Source organism: Protopterus annectens, chromosome 8.part0, assembly GCF_019279795.1.
Source record: "Protopterus annectens isolate FY-2018-M chromosome 8.part0, PAN1.0, whole genome shotgun sequence".
Lineage (NCBI taxonomy): Eukaryota > Metazoa > Chordata > Ceratodontiformes > Protopteridae > Protopterus > Protopterus annectens.
In genome coordinates this window covers 1,960,144,387-1,960,161,912 of record NC_056741.1, presented here as the reverse complement: position 1 = coordinate 1,960,161,912, position 17,526 = coordinate 1,960,144,387, and the positions used below count along the sequence as shown (strand labels likewise).

The 17,526-nt window shown below is 40.7% G+C and overlaps 1 protein-coding gene across 1 annotated transcript in view; it reads left to right on the top strand.

Moving 5' to 3' along the window:
- The window catches only part of LOC122809763 (histo-blood group ABO system transferase-like), a 55,079-nt gene extending 38,606 nt beyond the window's left edge, over window positions 1-16,473 (top strand). The window contains exon 2 of the mRNA XM_044081491.1: window positions 12,179-16,473. Coding sequence (XP_043937426.1) covers window positions 12,228-12,863 — 636 coding nt within the window. The 5' untranslated portion in view covers window positions 12,179-12,227 and the 3' untranslated portion in view covers window positions 12,864-16,473. The remainder of the gene's footprint in view (window positions 1-12,178) is intronic.
- The last annotated feature ends 1,053 nt before the right edge of the window (window positions 16,474-17,526 follow it).

Here is a 17,526-nt window from a genome sequence, read left to right as displayed (position 1 = left end):
CCTGGGGTCTGCTCAACCTGCTCCACTTGCCCTCACTTCGCTCAATCTCACTCTGCTCCCCTATCTTGCCCCCACTCCCATCCACCCCTGCTTTCCCTAGATTAATAGTCAAAGAATAAAAAGGTGAACCAAAGATGAAGTGGAACTGGCAAACAACAAATCCAAATATCAGCAAAAAGCAAGTTCCATAACATTGTGTAAATCTTTTACTAAAACAAAACCTTCAGACAGATGCATCCTTCTTCAGTGATGTTCTTCATCTCACATTGCTGCAGTCCTAACACTTGGGTAGTCCGCTGTCCCTCGATCGGCCCGAATATCAGAGTATAAGGCTGACGTCGGTCAAGGCGCATTTGACTGACATCAGAACGTCAGGGTACAAATGCGCATGACCGACGTCATATCCTCAGTCTTTTTTGCCGCATGGTCCGATGCAGAAGCAGTGTTGCAAGTGCTCTGAAATTTTTTGAATTCGGAGTTTCAGACCGAAGTCAGAGTTGGTTAAGTACCCCGTTGGGGAATATTTTGGTTTTTTCTTGCCTCAGTGGTTTACCGGATGTCAGAAAAAGTGAATAACTGTATTTCTTGTGGGAAACAGATACGGCATAGGGATTACCATAATTTGTGTATACCTTGTTTGGGACCTGAGCACGACGTTGTTGGGTGTCGCTTTTGTGCTAGGTTCAATAAACGCACTATAAAGCGAAGGTTGGATTGTGCCAGGTTGGTCTTTGGGAAGCGGTGCAATTACAATATGCCGCCGGATGCTCCGGCTTCCTCAAAGAAGCGCAAGGACAAGGCAGTTAAACCTAGGTTAGAGGAGTCGTCCGAACCGGACGCCGGTTCTTTAGAGGCGTCAGTGGAACCGGTGGTTCCAACGGAGGCCTCTCTGGAGTCCCAGGGAGAAACTTTGTTTTTACAGGATGTGGCCTCCCAGGAGGCAGGTCAGGCTGTAGGGGCTTCTCAGATAACTGTACTCCCCTCCCTTCCTAAGGTGTCTAGGCCCTCTCTTTCTACTTCCAAGGCTTCTCCTAGAGGCAGGTCTAGTTTAGCTTCTGTGGGTGTCACTCCTAGTTCTTCAGGTTCTGTGCCCAAGAAGCACATGCTTAAAATGGCAGAAGATTTAATTACTTTAATTAGAGGCTCTATGCCCCCTCCTGATAAGAGGCCTAGGATGGAACCAGTGTTGGGGATTATGAGCAGGCTTGGATGTGTCTGAGTCTTGGCTGAAGACTTGCAGGAGTATTCTCATTATTCTGATTCTGATGTGGATGATTCTACTCCTTCTGCTTCTCCTCCTGAGGATTTTTCTTTTTCAGAGACCCTTCACTCCATGAGAGAGCATTTTAAATGGGAAGGTCAGGACTTCTCTGATTCCAGGAAAAGGCTTAGGGAATTTTGTTTTACCCCAGCATAGGCCTTTGGCTATACCTCCTGTTCTGAATGTGGTGGAAGATGTGTTTGCAGAGGCTTCTCTTAATCCTGATTCTTTGCCTCCTGCTCCTGTTAAACCAGATAGGTATTACAGGGTGCCTGAAGCTCATAAGTATCTTATTAAGAGTCCTAGGGCAGACCCAGAAACTGTTAGCCAGGGGCCTAAGGGTGTTAAGGCTTCTGTTGTCAAGAATCCGGTTCCTGCAGATAAAGAGGCCAGGGCCCTGGATAGATGGGGAAAGAAAGTTTATACTTCTTCCACTCTAGCCATGAGAGCTTTGAATTGCCAGTTTCACATGTTGAAATATCAAAATTATCTCCTTTCACAGTTGAAATCTAAGGTTGATGCTGAAGGTATTGATTGTAAAGAGTTACAAGATTTAGTGCATGTTTCTGAACAGGTGGGTAAGCATTCTTTGCAATGTGGTTTTGATGCTGTACAGGCCTCGTCTAGGGTGGCTGCCACTGGGTCAGTTCTTCGCAGGCATGCCTGGCTGAGGGATCAAAATTTATCTGACCATGTTAAAACTAGGATTTTGGATGCACCTTTGCAATCTGATGTCTTGTTTGGTTCTCCTGTTGAGGCAGTTTTAAAGAAAATGGAAGACAAGGCTAAGTCTATGTAGACTGTTAAGGATTTTTTGCAGGTTCAGCCTCCAAAGTTTAGTAGAAATTGGCCTACTAAGGGGTGGACGTATCCTTCTTATGATTCCCAGTCTAGGGGTAGATCTAGACGTGGCAGAGGTCAGGGCTCTTTCAGGCCTAGAACAGGGAGTTCTCCTGCACAGTCTTCGGGTGAGGGCAGGGGTCAGTCCTTTCGTAAACAGACCCAATGACCTACCTTTTCAGCTGCCAGAACCTTCTCGCCTGGCAGCACCTTTGGGAGGAAGGTTGGCACTTTTCAAAGAAAATTGGAGTTTGATTACCCAAGACAGATGGGTATTGGATATCATACATCACGGTTACAGGTTTTATTTCCATACCTTGCCTCCTTTCAAAGGCATGCCAGACATTCCTCCTCAACAAAGAATAGAGGCTCACAAGCAAATTTCTCTGTTACTCCAAATAGGGGCCATACAGCCGGTTCCTATGCCAGAAAGGGGCCTAGGATTTTATTCTCACCTGTTCCTTGTACCAAAAAAGGGGAACACGTGGAGACCAATTTTGGATTTATCTATCCTCAACACTTATCTGGACATTCCCAAGTTCAAAATGTTGACGTTACAACAGCTTTTACCTCTGCTGGGCAAGGATCACTGGATGGTAACTTTGGATCTCAAGGAGGCTTACCTTCATGTTCCTATCAGGCTAAGTTGCAGGAAGTATCTCGTTTTGGGACTGGGACTTCTCACTATCAGTTCTCTGCATTGCCCTTTGGCTTATCTACTGCCAGAGTATTTAGTTCTGGCTCCAGTGATAGCTTTCTTCAGGCTAAAAGGAATACAAATCTATCCTTATTTGGACGATTGCCTGATTCTGGCTCAAGGAAGGGACGAGCTTCTTCGTCATTTGGAATATGTGATAGCAGTGCTAAGATGCCTGGGGTATTCTGTGAACGAAATAAAGTCCAGTCTAGTACCCTCTCAAGACATGTGCTTTCTGGGTGTAAGACTGAATACAGCATCCCAGATGGCCTTTCTAACCCCGGACAAACAAAAGAATCTTTCCCTTTACTTCCATCATCTATCTCTTCAGTCCGGGCTGACTGCAAGGACAGTCCTTCAAGCCTTAGGGTTCATGGCATCTTGTATTCTGGTGCTTCCCAATGCCAAACTGCATATGAGGAAGTTGCAATGGTATCTCAAAATGTATGGACACAGCACTGCCAGGATCTGGACACTGTCATTCAAATAATACCTTGCATTCAAAAGGAATTTTTGTGGTGGGCTCAGGAATGTCACCTAAACAAGGGACTCTCTGTGACCCGGCCAGAGGCGAGTCAAATTTTAACGACAGATGCTTCAGACAAAGCTTGGGGAGCTCATCTAAACGGAAAGTGGATACAAGACAAGTGGCCTGTCAGACTACAGCATCTACATATCAACTTGAAGGAGATGTTAGCAGTCCAGTTTGCATTAATAGCTTTCAAGGATTTACTTCTTCCAGAGCAGGTGTTGATTCTAACAGACAACACAACTGTCATGTGGTACATCAACAAGCAAGGGGGAACACATTCTTATCCTCTATGCGGGCAAGCAATGATTTTGTGGGAGACTGCTCTCAGTTTACAACTAAGTCTTCAGGCAAGGTTTCTGCAGCACAGAACTCCTTAGCAGATGTGTTAAGCAGACAAATCATGGATCCCCACGAGTGGAAACTGGATCTTCATGTATTTCAGAAATTGACAGTGTCCTGGGGAACTCCAGACATAGATCTGTTCGCTTCTCCACTAAACCACCAGCTGCCAAAGTTTTGCATGAAGAGGTTTCATCCCACAGCTTGGAAAGTGGATGCTCTTTCTTTCAGTTGGAAAAATCTTCATGTGTATGCCTTTCCACCTCTGCCTCTCCTCCCAAAGGTACTTCTGAAGGTCAGACAGGACAAGCCAAGGATGATTTTGATAGCTCCAGATTGGCCTCGACAGCACTGGTACCCATTACTGAGAAGACTAGTACGGAAGCCTCCATGGCCTTTGCCTTTGATTCCACATCTGTTGTCCCAGGAGGACAGTCATTTGCTCAATGTCAAACTTCACTCTCTTCACCTAACAGCCTGGCATATTCTGTTTTAAACCATAGAGGGTCTCAACTTCCACAACAAGTTTTGAATGTGATTTTGGAAGCTAGAAGGCCTAGTACAAGGAAAGTGTACGCAGATAAATGGAAGAGATTTTTGTCTTGGAGTGCAGCTAAGGATTTGGATGTTTCTGAGCCTGATTTAGGTGTGGCTCTTCAATATCTTACTGAGTTATTGGACAAAGGTTTGTCCTTCTCTTCTATTAAGATTCATGCTGCAGCAATTTCAGCTCACTACGACTGTGACCCACCGTTGTTTTCTCATCCTTTGTTCAAGCAATTTCTTAGAGGGGCAAAGAATATAAGACCCAGGGCTCCTACTCCTGCTTGGGATCTCAATTTTGTGTTGGAGAAACTCACTCTACAACCTTTTGAGCCTGCAGCTACTGCTGAGTTGAAATATTTGTCATGGAAGACTGCTTTTTTGTTGGCCTTTACCTCTGCAAGAAGGGTTTCTGAATTGCAGGCCCTTATGGCAGTTGAGCCTGTCTTAATTTTCCATAAGGATAGGGTATCTTTACGTACTAATCCTTCCTTTATGCCTAAAGTGGTTTCTAGTGTGGCTTTAAACCAAACTATTCATTTGCCTACTTTTTATGCAAATCCCCAAAATAAAGGGGAAAAGATTTTGCACACTTTAGATGTACACAGGCAGTTGCGATATTATTTGGACAGAACTAAAGGGTTCAGACAATCTCAGCAGTTATTAGTTTCTTTTGCTTTGTGCTCTCAGGGCAAGCCCGTGTCAAAACAAACTATTTCTAAGTGGATTGGATTTTGCATTGCTTTCTGTTATTCCCATCATGGCAAAGAGATTCCAGCTGGGATTAGGCCTCATTCCACTAGGGCTACTGCCACTTCAACAGCTTTTTTGTGGGGGGTGGCAACTAAGGATATTTTGGAGGCAGCCACTTGGAGTTCAGTGCATACCTTCTCTAGGCATTACCACCTTCCACTGTACTCTAAATCCAGGGCTGGTTTTGCCACTGCTGTGTTGCAGGGCATTTTGGCAGCTCCTGCTTCATTATAGTTTAGCCATCCTCCCTTACCTCTGCTTTGGGATTCTACCCAAGTGTTAGGACTGCAGCAATGTGAGATGAAGAACATAGTACAGTTTTGTACCTACCATAAATGTAGATGTTCGAAGATCCACATTGCTGCAGTCCTCCCTCCTTCCCCTCTGTAGTTTGAGGTGGTTGTGTGGGTTGGGTTATCCATCTGAGGTATATTGTATATATTGTACATATTTTTGGTGTTAGGCTGGTTGCTTGTTTAGTTGTTGTCTATGGGTTTTGACCTTTCTTTTTAGGGTCTTCTGACATCTGGGGCAAGAAAAGACTGAGGATATGACGTCGGTCATGCGCATTTGTACCCTGACGTTCTGATGTCAGTCAAATGCGCCTTGACCGACGTCAGCCTTATACTCTGATATTCGGGCCGATCGAGGGACAGCGGACTACCCAAGTGTTAGGACTGCAGCAATGTGGATCTTCGAACATCTACATTTATGGTAGGTACAAAACTGTACTTTTATTAGCACTGAAGAAGAATGTATCTGTCTAAAAGCTTTGTTTTATTAAAGGATTTACACAGTGTTGTAGAACTTCCCTAGATTAATACCCACAATTACTCCACCCCCCTAAAGCCAGTTGTCCAATTACAAACACTCTTGCCTCCATGTATCCAATCAACACCATAACCCCACACATTACTACACTAGCTCCACCTTGAAGCTTCATAATCTGCACTCTACCACCCTGTCCACTGCCCCTACCTTCTAGAACTCAAAATTACACCATGTCACTAAAATTGTGCTACCATCTCCCTAACCTGCTTCTAGTATTATGTATCAGTCTCCTAATCTACATCACCTCCCCAAACCGTTCCGCAACCCCTGCAACAATTACACACACTACTCTTCCTCTACCTCATGACAAGACCACAGAAAGCTTTAGTCACATATAAGCAAGCCTAATTCAATATCACTTTATGTATCTCTCAAAATGAAAAGTTCTTCCAGACACAATCACTAGTAAACCAACCTTCTACATAGTAGTCCGCAACAATAAATCTACCCAGTACCTCATACATTGCCTCTCCAAACAGCACACTGTTTCTGTGGGGACATCCACCCTAACCCAGGGCCCCTGACTACAGCTTTTTCTGCTAAAAGCCTAAAAACTATAAATATTCTTCTAGCAACCCTAAACACACACAGTATCTGTAATGAAATGACATAATTTCATGCATGGTTAAGTCAATACACCCCAGATAGCCAAGTAATCACTGAAACCTGGCTAAAACTCCATATGCATGATACTGAAATAACACCTCCAGGCTATAATATACCCAGAAATGACAGAACCAACAGAAAAGGTGGTGGGGTAGCCTTAATCTATCCCAACTCCATTACAATCTCACCTTTCCCTAAAGAAATACCAAAACCCTACAAATTAACAAAACAAAACAGCTATGCATTGTTGGTCTATATATACCCTCTGAGCAAGACAACCAAACTATGGAAGATATCCTGTCTTGGATATCTGAAAACATCAGTAATGAGACTATAATTATGGGAGATGTCAACATTAACTGGCAGGATCTGATGACCAACTTCCCTTCTAATAGCATAAACCTCTATGGTTATACCCAGCTCATTACCAGTGCCAATCATATGCATAACAGCAATACCCTAGGTGCAATTCTTGACTGGATTCTTGTTTTTAATCCAGACAAATACTCTACTCCCTCACTCTACCCAATACTCTTAATGATCACCTACCCATATTCATATATAGATCTTCACCACAAACTACAAGAACCCACACATACAAAACTACCAGAAATATTAGAAAATTTGACCAACAAAAGTTTAACGAAATCCTAAAACGCACTAACTGGAACCCACTTAAAACACTACCACTAAAAGACACCCTTGAATACTTCAGTATATTTCTAAACACCCTCAGCTGCCTAGACCCCTCTGCACCAAAAGAATAAAAGCTACCCATGCTCCCTGGCTAACAAAAATACAAACAACTTTTACAAGATAGAGATAAAGCATGGAATGAATGGCACAATAAAAAATCTGATGCCAACTTAATCAAATATAAACAGCTACAAAATAAAGCAAAAAAAACTAGTGAACTTGGATAAAAAACACACTTTTCCAATCAGTTGGCAAACCACAAAAACAATCCTAAACAATTTTGGAAACACATGTCAAACTTACTTACCCCGGGCTCTAAACAAACTCCATCACCATACCCTGACATAACCCCCCTAGAGATAGCCAACCTGTTTAACTCTCACTTTATAAATAGTATCAGCAAACTGTTAACAAATCCCACCTCCACAACTGTCTCAAGCCCCATCTCTGATCCCCCTCTACCCTTATCTCAAGACACCTGCACAAACAAAAAAACCTTTACATTCCCAACAAACCAGTACTACATCTTCTGTCCCCTTTTCTCTTAAACCTGGCCCTACCTCTCTCATTCAAAAACTAAAAACATGCTCCCTGTCCTCTGACAACCTCCCCCCTGAATACTTAAAACTTGCTGCAGAAGCCATAGTGTATCTAGTCTGTATCCTTATAAATCGCTCCATAGTCCATAGTCCCCAACCTCAGGAAAAAGTCTATCATCACCCCTTTACATAAAGGGGGCAATTCCATTGAACTATCCCATTATCGACCAATCTCCATCCTTTCTCCCCTTTCCAAACTCCTGGAAAAATGCATACATAAGCAACTGTTGTACCACATCATCCAAAACAAACTAATTACCCCTACACAACATGGTTTTCACCCATCGTGCAGCACCACCACTGCCATAATCTCCGTCATGGACACTGTGTCCAAATCCATTGACTCTGGTAATATCATTTCTGTCTTACTACTAGACTTATCAAAGGCATTTGACAGTGTCCCACAACACTGGCTTCTGCAGCAAGTGTCCCTAGTAGATCATTTTAAGCCTTGCAAATTTCCCTCAAAGGTGAGAATCAAACCCTGTACTTTGTGTCTGTGAAAGTAGGGTGCAGAATTTAATCATCAAATGGGGGTAACTTAGGGTTGCCACAACTCTGTTTTTTTCTGGACTATCCCAAAATCAAACTGATTCTCCGGTAGTCTGGAAAACATTGTACAAACACCGGTATTCTGTTTCAAAAAGGAAACAGACTATCGGAGTTTGTAAATCGGCTGATTTACTATGCTTTTTTGTAGAAAAGCAAAGTAAATCAGCCGAAAGCAGGAAGCAGAAACGGAAAAAGAGGGCATTCCCTGCTGGGTGATGTCATCATGATGTCACAAAATGGGTGGGATGTGGGCAGGAGAGTGGGTGGAATAGGCGGGGTTACTGATGACATGAGGGGTGTGGCTTTACTCTGGTTTTAGCCATGAAGAAAGGTGCCAACCCTAGGGTAACTGGCTAACCTTAAAATGACCTACATTTAGCCTAATACTTACCTATAAGTGTTTTCCTTCTATGTTGAGTATTTTAGGTTTTGGGGTTAGCATTGTATTTGGTGTTTATCTCACAGACACAAAGTACAGGATTTGAGTCTCACCTTTGGGGAAAATTTGCTAGGCTTAAAATTATGCTGCTGTCAGTCCTGTGTTGTCCAATTGTGCTGTTATCTCTACAGTGGAACATGTGAATGCATGAAAGCATATGACATCATTGCCAGCATATCCCCTTATGACATGCCTTATAGCATGGAAATTATATATATATATATATATATATATATATATATTTTTTTTTTTTTTTTTTTTTGGAAAATGTACCTTGTTAAAAATGAAGGTGCAGTGATAGACCAGATGTGCTTAGGACAGATATTCAAATGGGCCATGGCCAGGCTCTCTTTGTATTCATGCAGAGGTGTGTGCTGTGTATTACTCACCTGGTACCTTGCCTACTAGCATGTGAGAGGTTTCAGGTCTGTTGCCATAGCCAAACCACTCCCAAGTGTGAGGGGCTGAGTCCCCCCTCATTTCCAGTAAGTGACTTTAAATCTTTTCAGAATCTGTCTGCCTTTTCTGTGTTTGTGGTCCTCCCCCCAGTGGTGGTCCTGACAGCCTGCCACAGCATTCTGTACCTTCTTTCCAAGGACTAGCATATCTGGAACCTCCATGATACTTGTAGGGACCCATTATAACTGCATATTTATCCTGTGAAAGTTACTGTCAAATATGGTAAAATTACTGCTTGTCTGTGCTCAGTGGGCACATTCCATGTGTGCAGATGTCCTGCATCAGCATTCATTCTTCTGACTAGTGAACTTTTCTGAGGCTTTCATCTCTCAAGTGGCCATACCAGTACACCTAAAAGCAAAACACATTCTTCAGTGAATCTATGTGCTGTGCTGATGTATGTGATTATGACCTTGACCCCCATATGGATCTAGTTAATGACAACCGCGTCCCCCCATATGCTACTATACCCACACCTGTATTACATTGTTGAATCTCCCACCACATGTGGTATGTACTCACTGCAGTATATTAAGTTACTTGCTCAGTCTTACAAGCAGTCACTAATGTAATGCGGATGTGCTGGGACCTCAGTGATAAATATGATAAGCATGTATCTCACCCTCCTTGGCACACAACACAGGGCTTGTAATCAGCACTTTGTATTATAACAACAGCGGGCAGTTAGAGTGGTGGCTATGCAGATGAAACCAGATATTGCCAATGTTTGTGAATTGCTTCATATGTGAGATGTGCTAACCATAGATATCAATGCAAGCCATGTATTTATGGCACATGTGTAAATATAACACTTTACATGACTTGTGATTCACAGATGTGTGTCATTGCACATGGAGTTATTGTATCAGTCTTTGATTGGACCATCTGAGTGGCCATGACTGTTTATGGAAAAGATGGGGTTGGGAGGGTGGCCTAATGGTTAAGGTGTTTGCCTTTCAAACACAAGGTGCAGGGTTTGAGTCTTACAAAGGGATAATTGGCTAGGCTTAAAATGGCTCACAAGGGCAGTTAGCTTGATACTAATCTATGAACTAATCTAATCTATGAAAGCAGGACTTATGGCGTGCCAGTTAGAGCAGAATCATCCTGCTCCCCCTGTGCAGTGATTTCAGAGTGCCAGCTGGGCCCCTGTAGGCCGTTTTAAGCCTAGCCACGCATCAGAAATCTTTGCCAAGTTCTGATACACCTGGAAAGTGTACACAGGGGATTGGGAGATGAAACATTTTAAAAGTAGTACCCAGGGAGATGAACCAGTTAAAGGCTGCCTTTGTCCATGAGAGAAGTATGTGCCAAACAAGGGATGAATTTCCTATTCCCCATCCAACTGCTCAAGTTGCACTTAAATTGGGCTAGGGAGGAACTTCTTCATATGGATAGGGAGCCTGTTCAAGTGAAGCGGTAGTCTCTGAGATACATCCCTGTCAGTCTAGCAAATCCTGTTTATTTTGCAGGCAAGGTTTGTCTTTAGAATGGATAATTCTGGTGCTTTTGTTTTGCAGATATGCAGGAGGCCTGTCAAAATGAGGTCTGGCAATGCCTTTTATGCCAGGTATAGATTTCCCTTCAACAGCCAGTAATAAGCAGAATACAGGGATAGGGCTTTCAGGTGGTCTACATAGGACATGTTAATTAGGCCCTATATTCTAAGCTGTGAAGGCAGATTGTCATTTTTGTTTAGATTATTTCATATTTTGTCAGAATCATCACGGATGTTTATTATGGTAAATTGTTTTCTGGTGAAACAGTCTGAGATAGTGATAGACGGAATGGTGGGACAGCAAGAACTACAGCTGGACTTTAACATGGTAATTATCCCTAAATCAGATTGAAATGGAATATATTCTTGCTGTATGGCTTTGCTGCATTTGTGTGCAATATATTTATGTGACCTAATAAGAATATTAGGACTGTGTAAACAAACAACTGGAGATCTGGAGAAAAGGTGTAAATGCTAAAAAAGTAAAAAAAATTAAGAATTTCCACACATGAAATTAAAAGTGTATCAGCTGAGTTGTGATGTGCATTGTATACTCATGAACAAGAGTTTCTCTGTTTCGATCCTCGGCTGGGGTGCTTTCCGTGCGGAGTCTGCATGTCCTCCCTGTGGTCGTGTGGGTTTCCTCCGGGTACTCTGGTGTCCTCCCACATCCCAAAGATATGCTGTAGGTGGATTGGACACTCTAAATTGTCCCTAGGCGTGAGTGCGTGCATATGTGTGCCTTCTGGGGAAGGTTGGGCGCAGGGCTGGCAACTCGACACTGTAAAAAACTCCACTGCCAATCATGAGCGGCCAGATGATCCGCTGTAGTGACCCTTAACCGGGAAAAGGCCAAAAGAAGAAGAAGAATGCTGCATGAAAGGCAAATGGCTAGTAATTGGATTTTAGCCTTTATAACTCTGTTAGGAACAATCTATTACAAATCCAATTAACAAATTTATTTTATTTATTTTATTTTACATTTGTTAACCGGGGGTGTCTGACTGAGCCGAAAAGGCCCTTTTTCAGCAGAGGCCCGGGGAGAAAAGCTCCACAAATAAAAATTACAGATACATTTAGTTATTTAGACATGATCAGTATACACACAAATTACAAAAGACATGTTTTTACAGTGGTATGCGGCACATCAACAGTTACAGTGGAGTGAACAAACAAAAAAATATTAATTTAAAAATAAAGGTAATTAATAGATTTGTGGTGTACAGCTGAAATTTGGAACATAGGTAGAATACATACATAGTACACAATACACAAGTACAGTACATACATTGTAGATTAGCCAGTGTTTGTGAGTAAGATTGAAAACTATTATCAAGTACTCTAGATTTAGTATGTATATAATGACTTTGTTATTGTGGTATCCATAAAATATTAATAGTGCAAAGCTTTATGTTATAATGAAATTGTATAAACTGTTTTCCTTTTTATTACATATCAAACTTAAATGTTGCATTCTAGATCCTGTGTCATTTGCTGGTTGTGCCACTTAAGTTCTGTTTTTCTCCCATATAGGTATGTCCAGTTCCTGCCTGAATTTCTGAGAACAGCCGAATTATACTTCATGGTAGGACACAAAGTGCACTACTATGTATTTACTGACCAACCTGAAGCTGTACCTAATATCACCCTAAAAACAAATCGATTTCTTCATGTTGTAGAAAGTGAGCCTTACAAACGTTGGCAAGATGTCTCAATGCAGAGGATGGAGAGTATCCATCAGCATATATCAAATCAATTCTACAAAGAAGTAGATTATCTTGTTTGTGCAGATTCTGATATGAAATTTAATGATTATTTAGGAGTGGAAATTCTAGATGAACTGGTCGCCACACTTCACCCAGCGTACTATGGTTCAGAACGTAATCATTTTCCATATGAACGAAGAGAAATTTCTGAGGCCTACATACCAGCAGATGAGGGTGATTTTTACTATATGGCAGCATTCTATGCTGGAACTGTGCAGGGTATTTACAAAATGACCCAGGTCTGTTATGATGGTATTCAAAAAGATAGAAAGAAAGGTGTGGAAGCAGCGTGGCAGGAAGAGAGTCATTTCAATAAATACTTGGCGTACCACAAACCTACCAAAGTACTTTCTCCTGAGTACATCTGGGACAATGCCATGGGAAATCGGGAAATCTTGAAAAAGAAACGTTTTATTGCTGTCCCTAAGGACCATAATAAAATTAGAAATTAGATGATTCTTTTTGAATATAGAAATGAATGAGTATATTAATTAACATGTACTCATGATTAATACATAAGCCATTACCAGAAAGTACACTGTTAACATCAGAATACCTGTATTAATAAAATTATTTATATACACTGTCTTTTTAGGACGCAGTAAACGGTCTCAATGACTAAGCAGTCAATGCTAAATCAATAAAACTGATAAGGAAAATTAAAACAATGCTGTAATAAATGGAAAATGTGTTGCTGAAATTAAAAAGATGCAGTTTTAGAATACAGAGGCTGTCAATAATTTCTGTGAAATACAAACGAGACAAATAAGTACCTTTATTTTAAACAGCAAATAGGTCATATTATCTCCTGTCAGAAGGAGTGGTTTGACTGATGTGTGTAAGTTGGAAGGGGAGTTTTGAAAACTGAATTATAGATGACTTCTCCCACTCCATCACCACAGCCAGTCATCAAATAAAAATGTCTGACAGAGATCCGAAATACACAACTGCTCACTAATATAATCTAACAGTTGGCTGAGGAGTGTAGTGGAAAGTTTCACCATTCACCATGTATTGGGGTTATGGGATTCATGTTTTATGAGATTTCTATACTGCTAGGTGGGCTTCACTGGTAGCAGGTCTCAGAATGGAGGATTTACAGCACTGTTGTTTCCCTTTCCTAATGGCATACTACAGCCTCTTCGAAAGTAACGTTACAGATGTGTGAAGAGGTCGCCCTCGATCTTGAACATGGAATACGTATAAATGTTCTTCCCTGTCGGGTAAACATATTTTGACAAGTTAAGCATGGAATATATACGTCTGTTCTTTTCTTCCAGGTAAACATATTTTGACAAGTAACACAGTGACTATTTTATGCCTTGGAAAATTACTTGCTGATGACATCAAAATAAACCCCACTATTGCTTCAGACATAAACAACTTGTAAATGTATCTTCTCTCTCCATTTCTAATGTTTATCTGTTTTTAAACTTGTGGAATTGATTGTAACTTCTTTGTCTATATGACTGGCTAAGCCTCTCTGTACATACACAGTTGCCTCCAGCCAGTTAAGATTTTCATCTTCACCGTTGGACCATATCATTCATTAACCTCACATTCAGCTTTATGGCCATCAGCCACAGACCATTCTGATCTATGCTTCCAAATGTGAGATAATTGGAAAATAACTGAATGACTCAGCTGTCAAAGACAAAGAAAAGCTACTCGACTGTAAAACTGTCATCACATTGATAATGCAGTTACTTGTTTGCGTTCATGTGCCGGATGAGTATATCCAAAATCAGAAAAATAAAAAAAAAACATGATCTGTTCAAATGATTGTGATAAAACATAACCAATATATCAATTATAATCAAAGTTTCACAACAATTGATATATTTGTGGTTTCAGATGGAAATTGTCATGCTTGTACTTTTCATGGGTTTATAGTGAAACATTGAATTCACAAATTCAGTGTTTCTTTGTAGTGAATACTCTACATTGATTTGACAGAAATGTCAAAAAACACATAAAAAGAGCAAAGAATACTGTGTTTGCAGGGGGGCAAGTCCCCTTCACCACCTATGTGGTGAGCTGCATCTCCCACACACCTCCCATTAATTAAATACTAACTATGAGAGCGCACAACAGTGTTGTATAAGGAGAAAGTCCTCACTTTACTGTAAGTGATCTAGCCCAAACCTGCAACCATTTGCATTCACACACACAGAAGAAATCAAACACATGCACACATACATACAAATGAAAGGCACCCTTCTGAATATGTTGATTAAAATATAGTACATAACTGGAAAAGAAGAAAATGCATTGTACACTCCCCTTATTAATTCTTGGGATGTCCTCACCAGGATTAAACAAGAACATTTTGTCAGTACAACATGGTTTTCCACAGTTGATGTAGTGGATTTATTTAATTCCATCCCCACCAAACTGGGTTAGAATTCTTTTTGGAAGCCCTGCTTGAACATTCAACTTTGGAAGGGGGGGGGCTCATCAATTTTGTGATGGAAGTGATGGAAATTATCTTACACAACAACTACATTACTTTTGAAGGAGAACACTTTAGACAGTTGAAGGGGTGGCCATGGGTTCTAATAGTCCACCGATATATGCTGACTTGGTAATGGTCACGTGGGGAAAAAAGTAAATTTTCAACACAGATTTCAACAACAATTAGAACTTTACCTTTGTTACCTGGATGATGTGTTTATCTTGCGGAAGGGGGATGAAAATATTGTTAACAATTTTTTTGAACACGTTAATCATGTGTGTTCTTATTTTAAATTTACGTACAGTTACTCTAAGGAAAACATAGACTACTTGGATGTTTCCATTTTAAGAGACAAGTGAATGGTACTTTTACTTCTAAGGTTTTTTGCAAACCAACCTACTCTAATAGTTTCTTGGCCTTTAACAGTAAACACCCTTTTTACACTAAGAAAAATATAGTTAGAGGCCAAATGATCAAAGGGGCAAGAATGTGCTCCACTCTTGAAAACCTCAAAAGTGAACTTGGTAACCTCACTCAGATCTTTATTGACAGAGGTTACCCCATGAGTTGGGTTCATGAGACTGCCTTGGAAGTTTTACAAGGGTGGGGAACAAAATATAAACCTTTACTAGGTAGTGAACCAACCCTCGACCCCCCATTCAGAACAAAACCATTTCTGTAAATTTTCCAACTCTATGGTAACATATTTTGGTCTCCTGGAAAGAAAGGTGAGGAACATTAACGAAAATTGGAGGATACTTGAAGCAAACAGTGAGGTGTTTTATATTTTGGGGAAGTCTCCCACTTTTGTTTCAAAAATGAGATCAGATATGAAGTTTTATTTTGAACACATACTTCATATGACTACTAAACAACAAGGGACAAATAAATGTGGAGCATGTGATTACTGCACCTTCATTTTAGAAGAACTATTTATTACAATAGGGAAAGTTCATGTAAAAGTACACTTGGCCAATGGTAACTGTAATAGTAGTAGTTTAACATACTTGAGCACATGACAGAGCTGTAGGGCATTTTATGTTGGAAAAATGGAGAAGAATCTCCGTAAACGTATATATGAACATCAATACACTATAGCTAATAAAAACACTAACAATGTCCTATTCAAGCACACCTTGTCATGTACCTGTGAAGCTAGATTCAAGTTTGGTATCCTTGAAATTATTAAGAAGGACCTGAGAGGTGGTGATTAGGGTAACAAAATACACAAAAGTGAACTTAAGTGGCAACTTAAACTGGGAGCTAATATACCCCCAGGTATGAATGAACATCTCTCTATTGTTCCCATTTTAAAGGCTAGAACACAAGACTTATACATTTATTTTAAAGTTATTTTTGTGAATTAATTGTATTATTTTTTATTGTGTTGAACACTACCATTTTAAAACTTCATTTTATGATGAAAACATCTTAATGATTTGTAATTAATAACTGTTAATTGTTTGATTGTTAATTGATTGCATTATTTAAACTACCTCAACTGGTGAAGCACTATGATTTGATAAATTCCTGTTGGTTTGGACAAAAGTGTGTACCCAGTACATGTTTTTTTTGGAAGTGATCTCTACAATAAAACTTTCTTTGGACCTTTGAGTGGATTTTTGCTGTTGGTGGAAGGTCTGATCCTTAATAGTGAAACTTTGTGTGTTTATAAATGAAGAGTTAATTTATTTCTGTAAAGTTTTGCAAGTCTTAATCTTCTTCTTCTTTCGGCTTTTTCCCGGTTAGGGGTCGCCACAGCGGATAACCTTGTCCGCACATTGAATGGCAGTGGAGTTTTACAGTGTCGAGTTGCCAGCCCGGCGCCCAACCTTCCACAGAAGGCACACTCACACGCACACCTAGGGCCAATTTAGAGTGTCCAATCCACCTGCAGCATGTCTTTGGGATGTGGGAGGAAACCGGAGCACCCGGAGGAAACCCACGCGACCACAGGGAGGACATGCAGACTCCACACAGAAGGCACCCCAGCCGAGGATCGAACCGGAGAACCTCTTGCTGTGAGGCGGCAATGCTAACCACTGCACCACCGTGGCCGCCCTTTTGCAAGTCTTAATAAAGTCCATTAATAAATTCAAGAAAAATGCAATTGATTCTTCACTATATGCAAATAGTCTGTGGAAAACATATGCACAATTTTGTAAGATGGATATTTAGAGTGTCAAAATTACAAAGTGGAAGAGATAGTATTGTATACCTGAATATGAAGCTGTAATATGTTTATGCAAATTTAAATGTACTTAGTTCTTTGTTATGATCAGCTTACTCAGTATAAATATTTTTGATTGTATTTTTATTTGAAATTTAAGGCAGTGTGTCAATTGTCTTTGTCACCTTTCATATAATACAGAAAATAAAGACTTGCATTTTTGTAAGTTTATGTATGTGGAATTATTCATAATTGGGTGGTAAACAACTAAAAAAATTCTCACAAATTCATAAATTCCAATGGCTTGGATCAACTTATCCACACCCCCACCAGAGGCAGCAGTATCCTAGACCTGATCATTACCAACATGGGCGACTGGTGTTCCACACCAGAGGTTAATTCCATGTTGGTCAGATCAGACCACAAACTAATCACCCTAGACATCCACATCCCGCCCCCACCCCCCATTAGGGAAATTACCGTAAAAAAT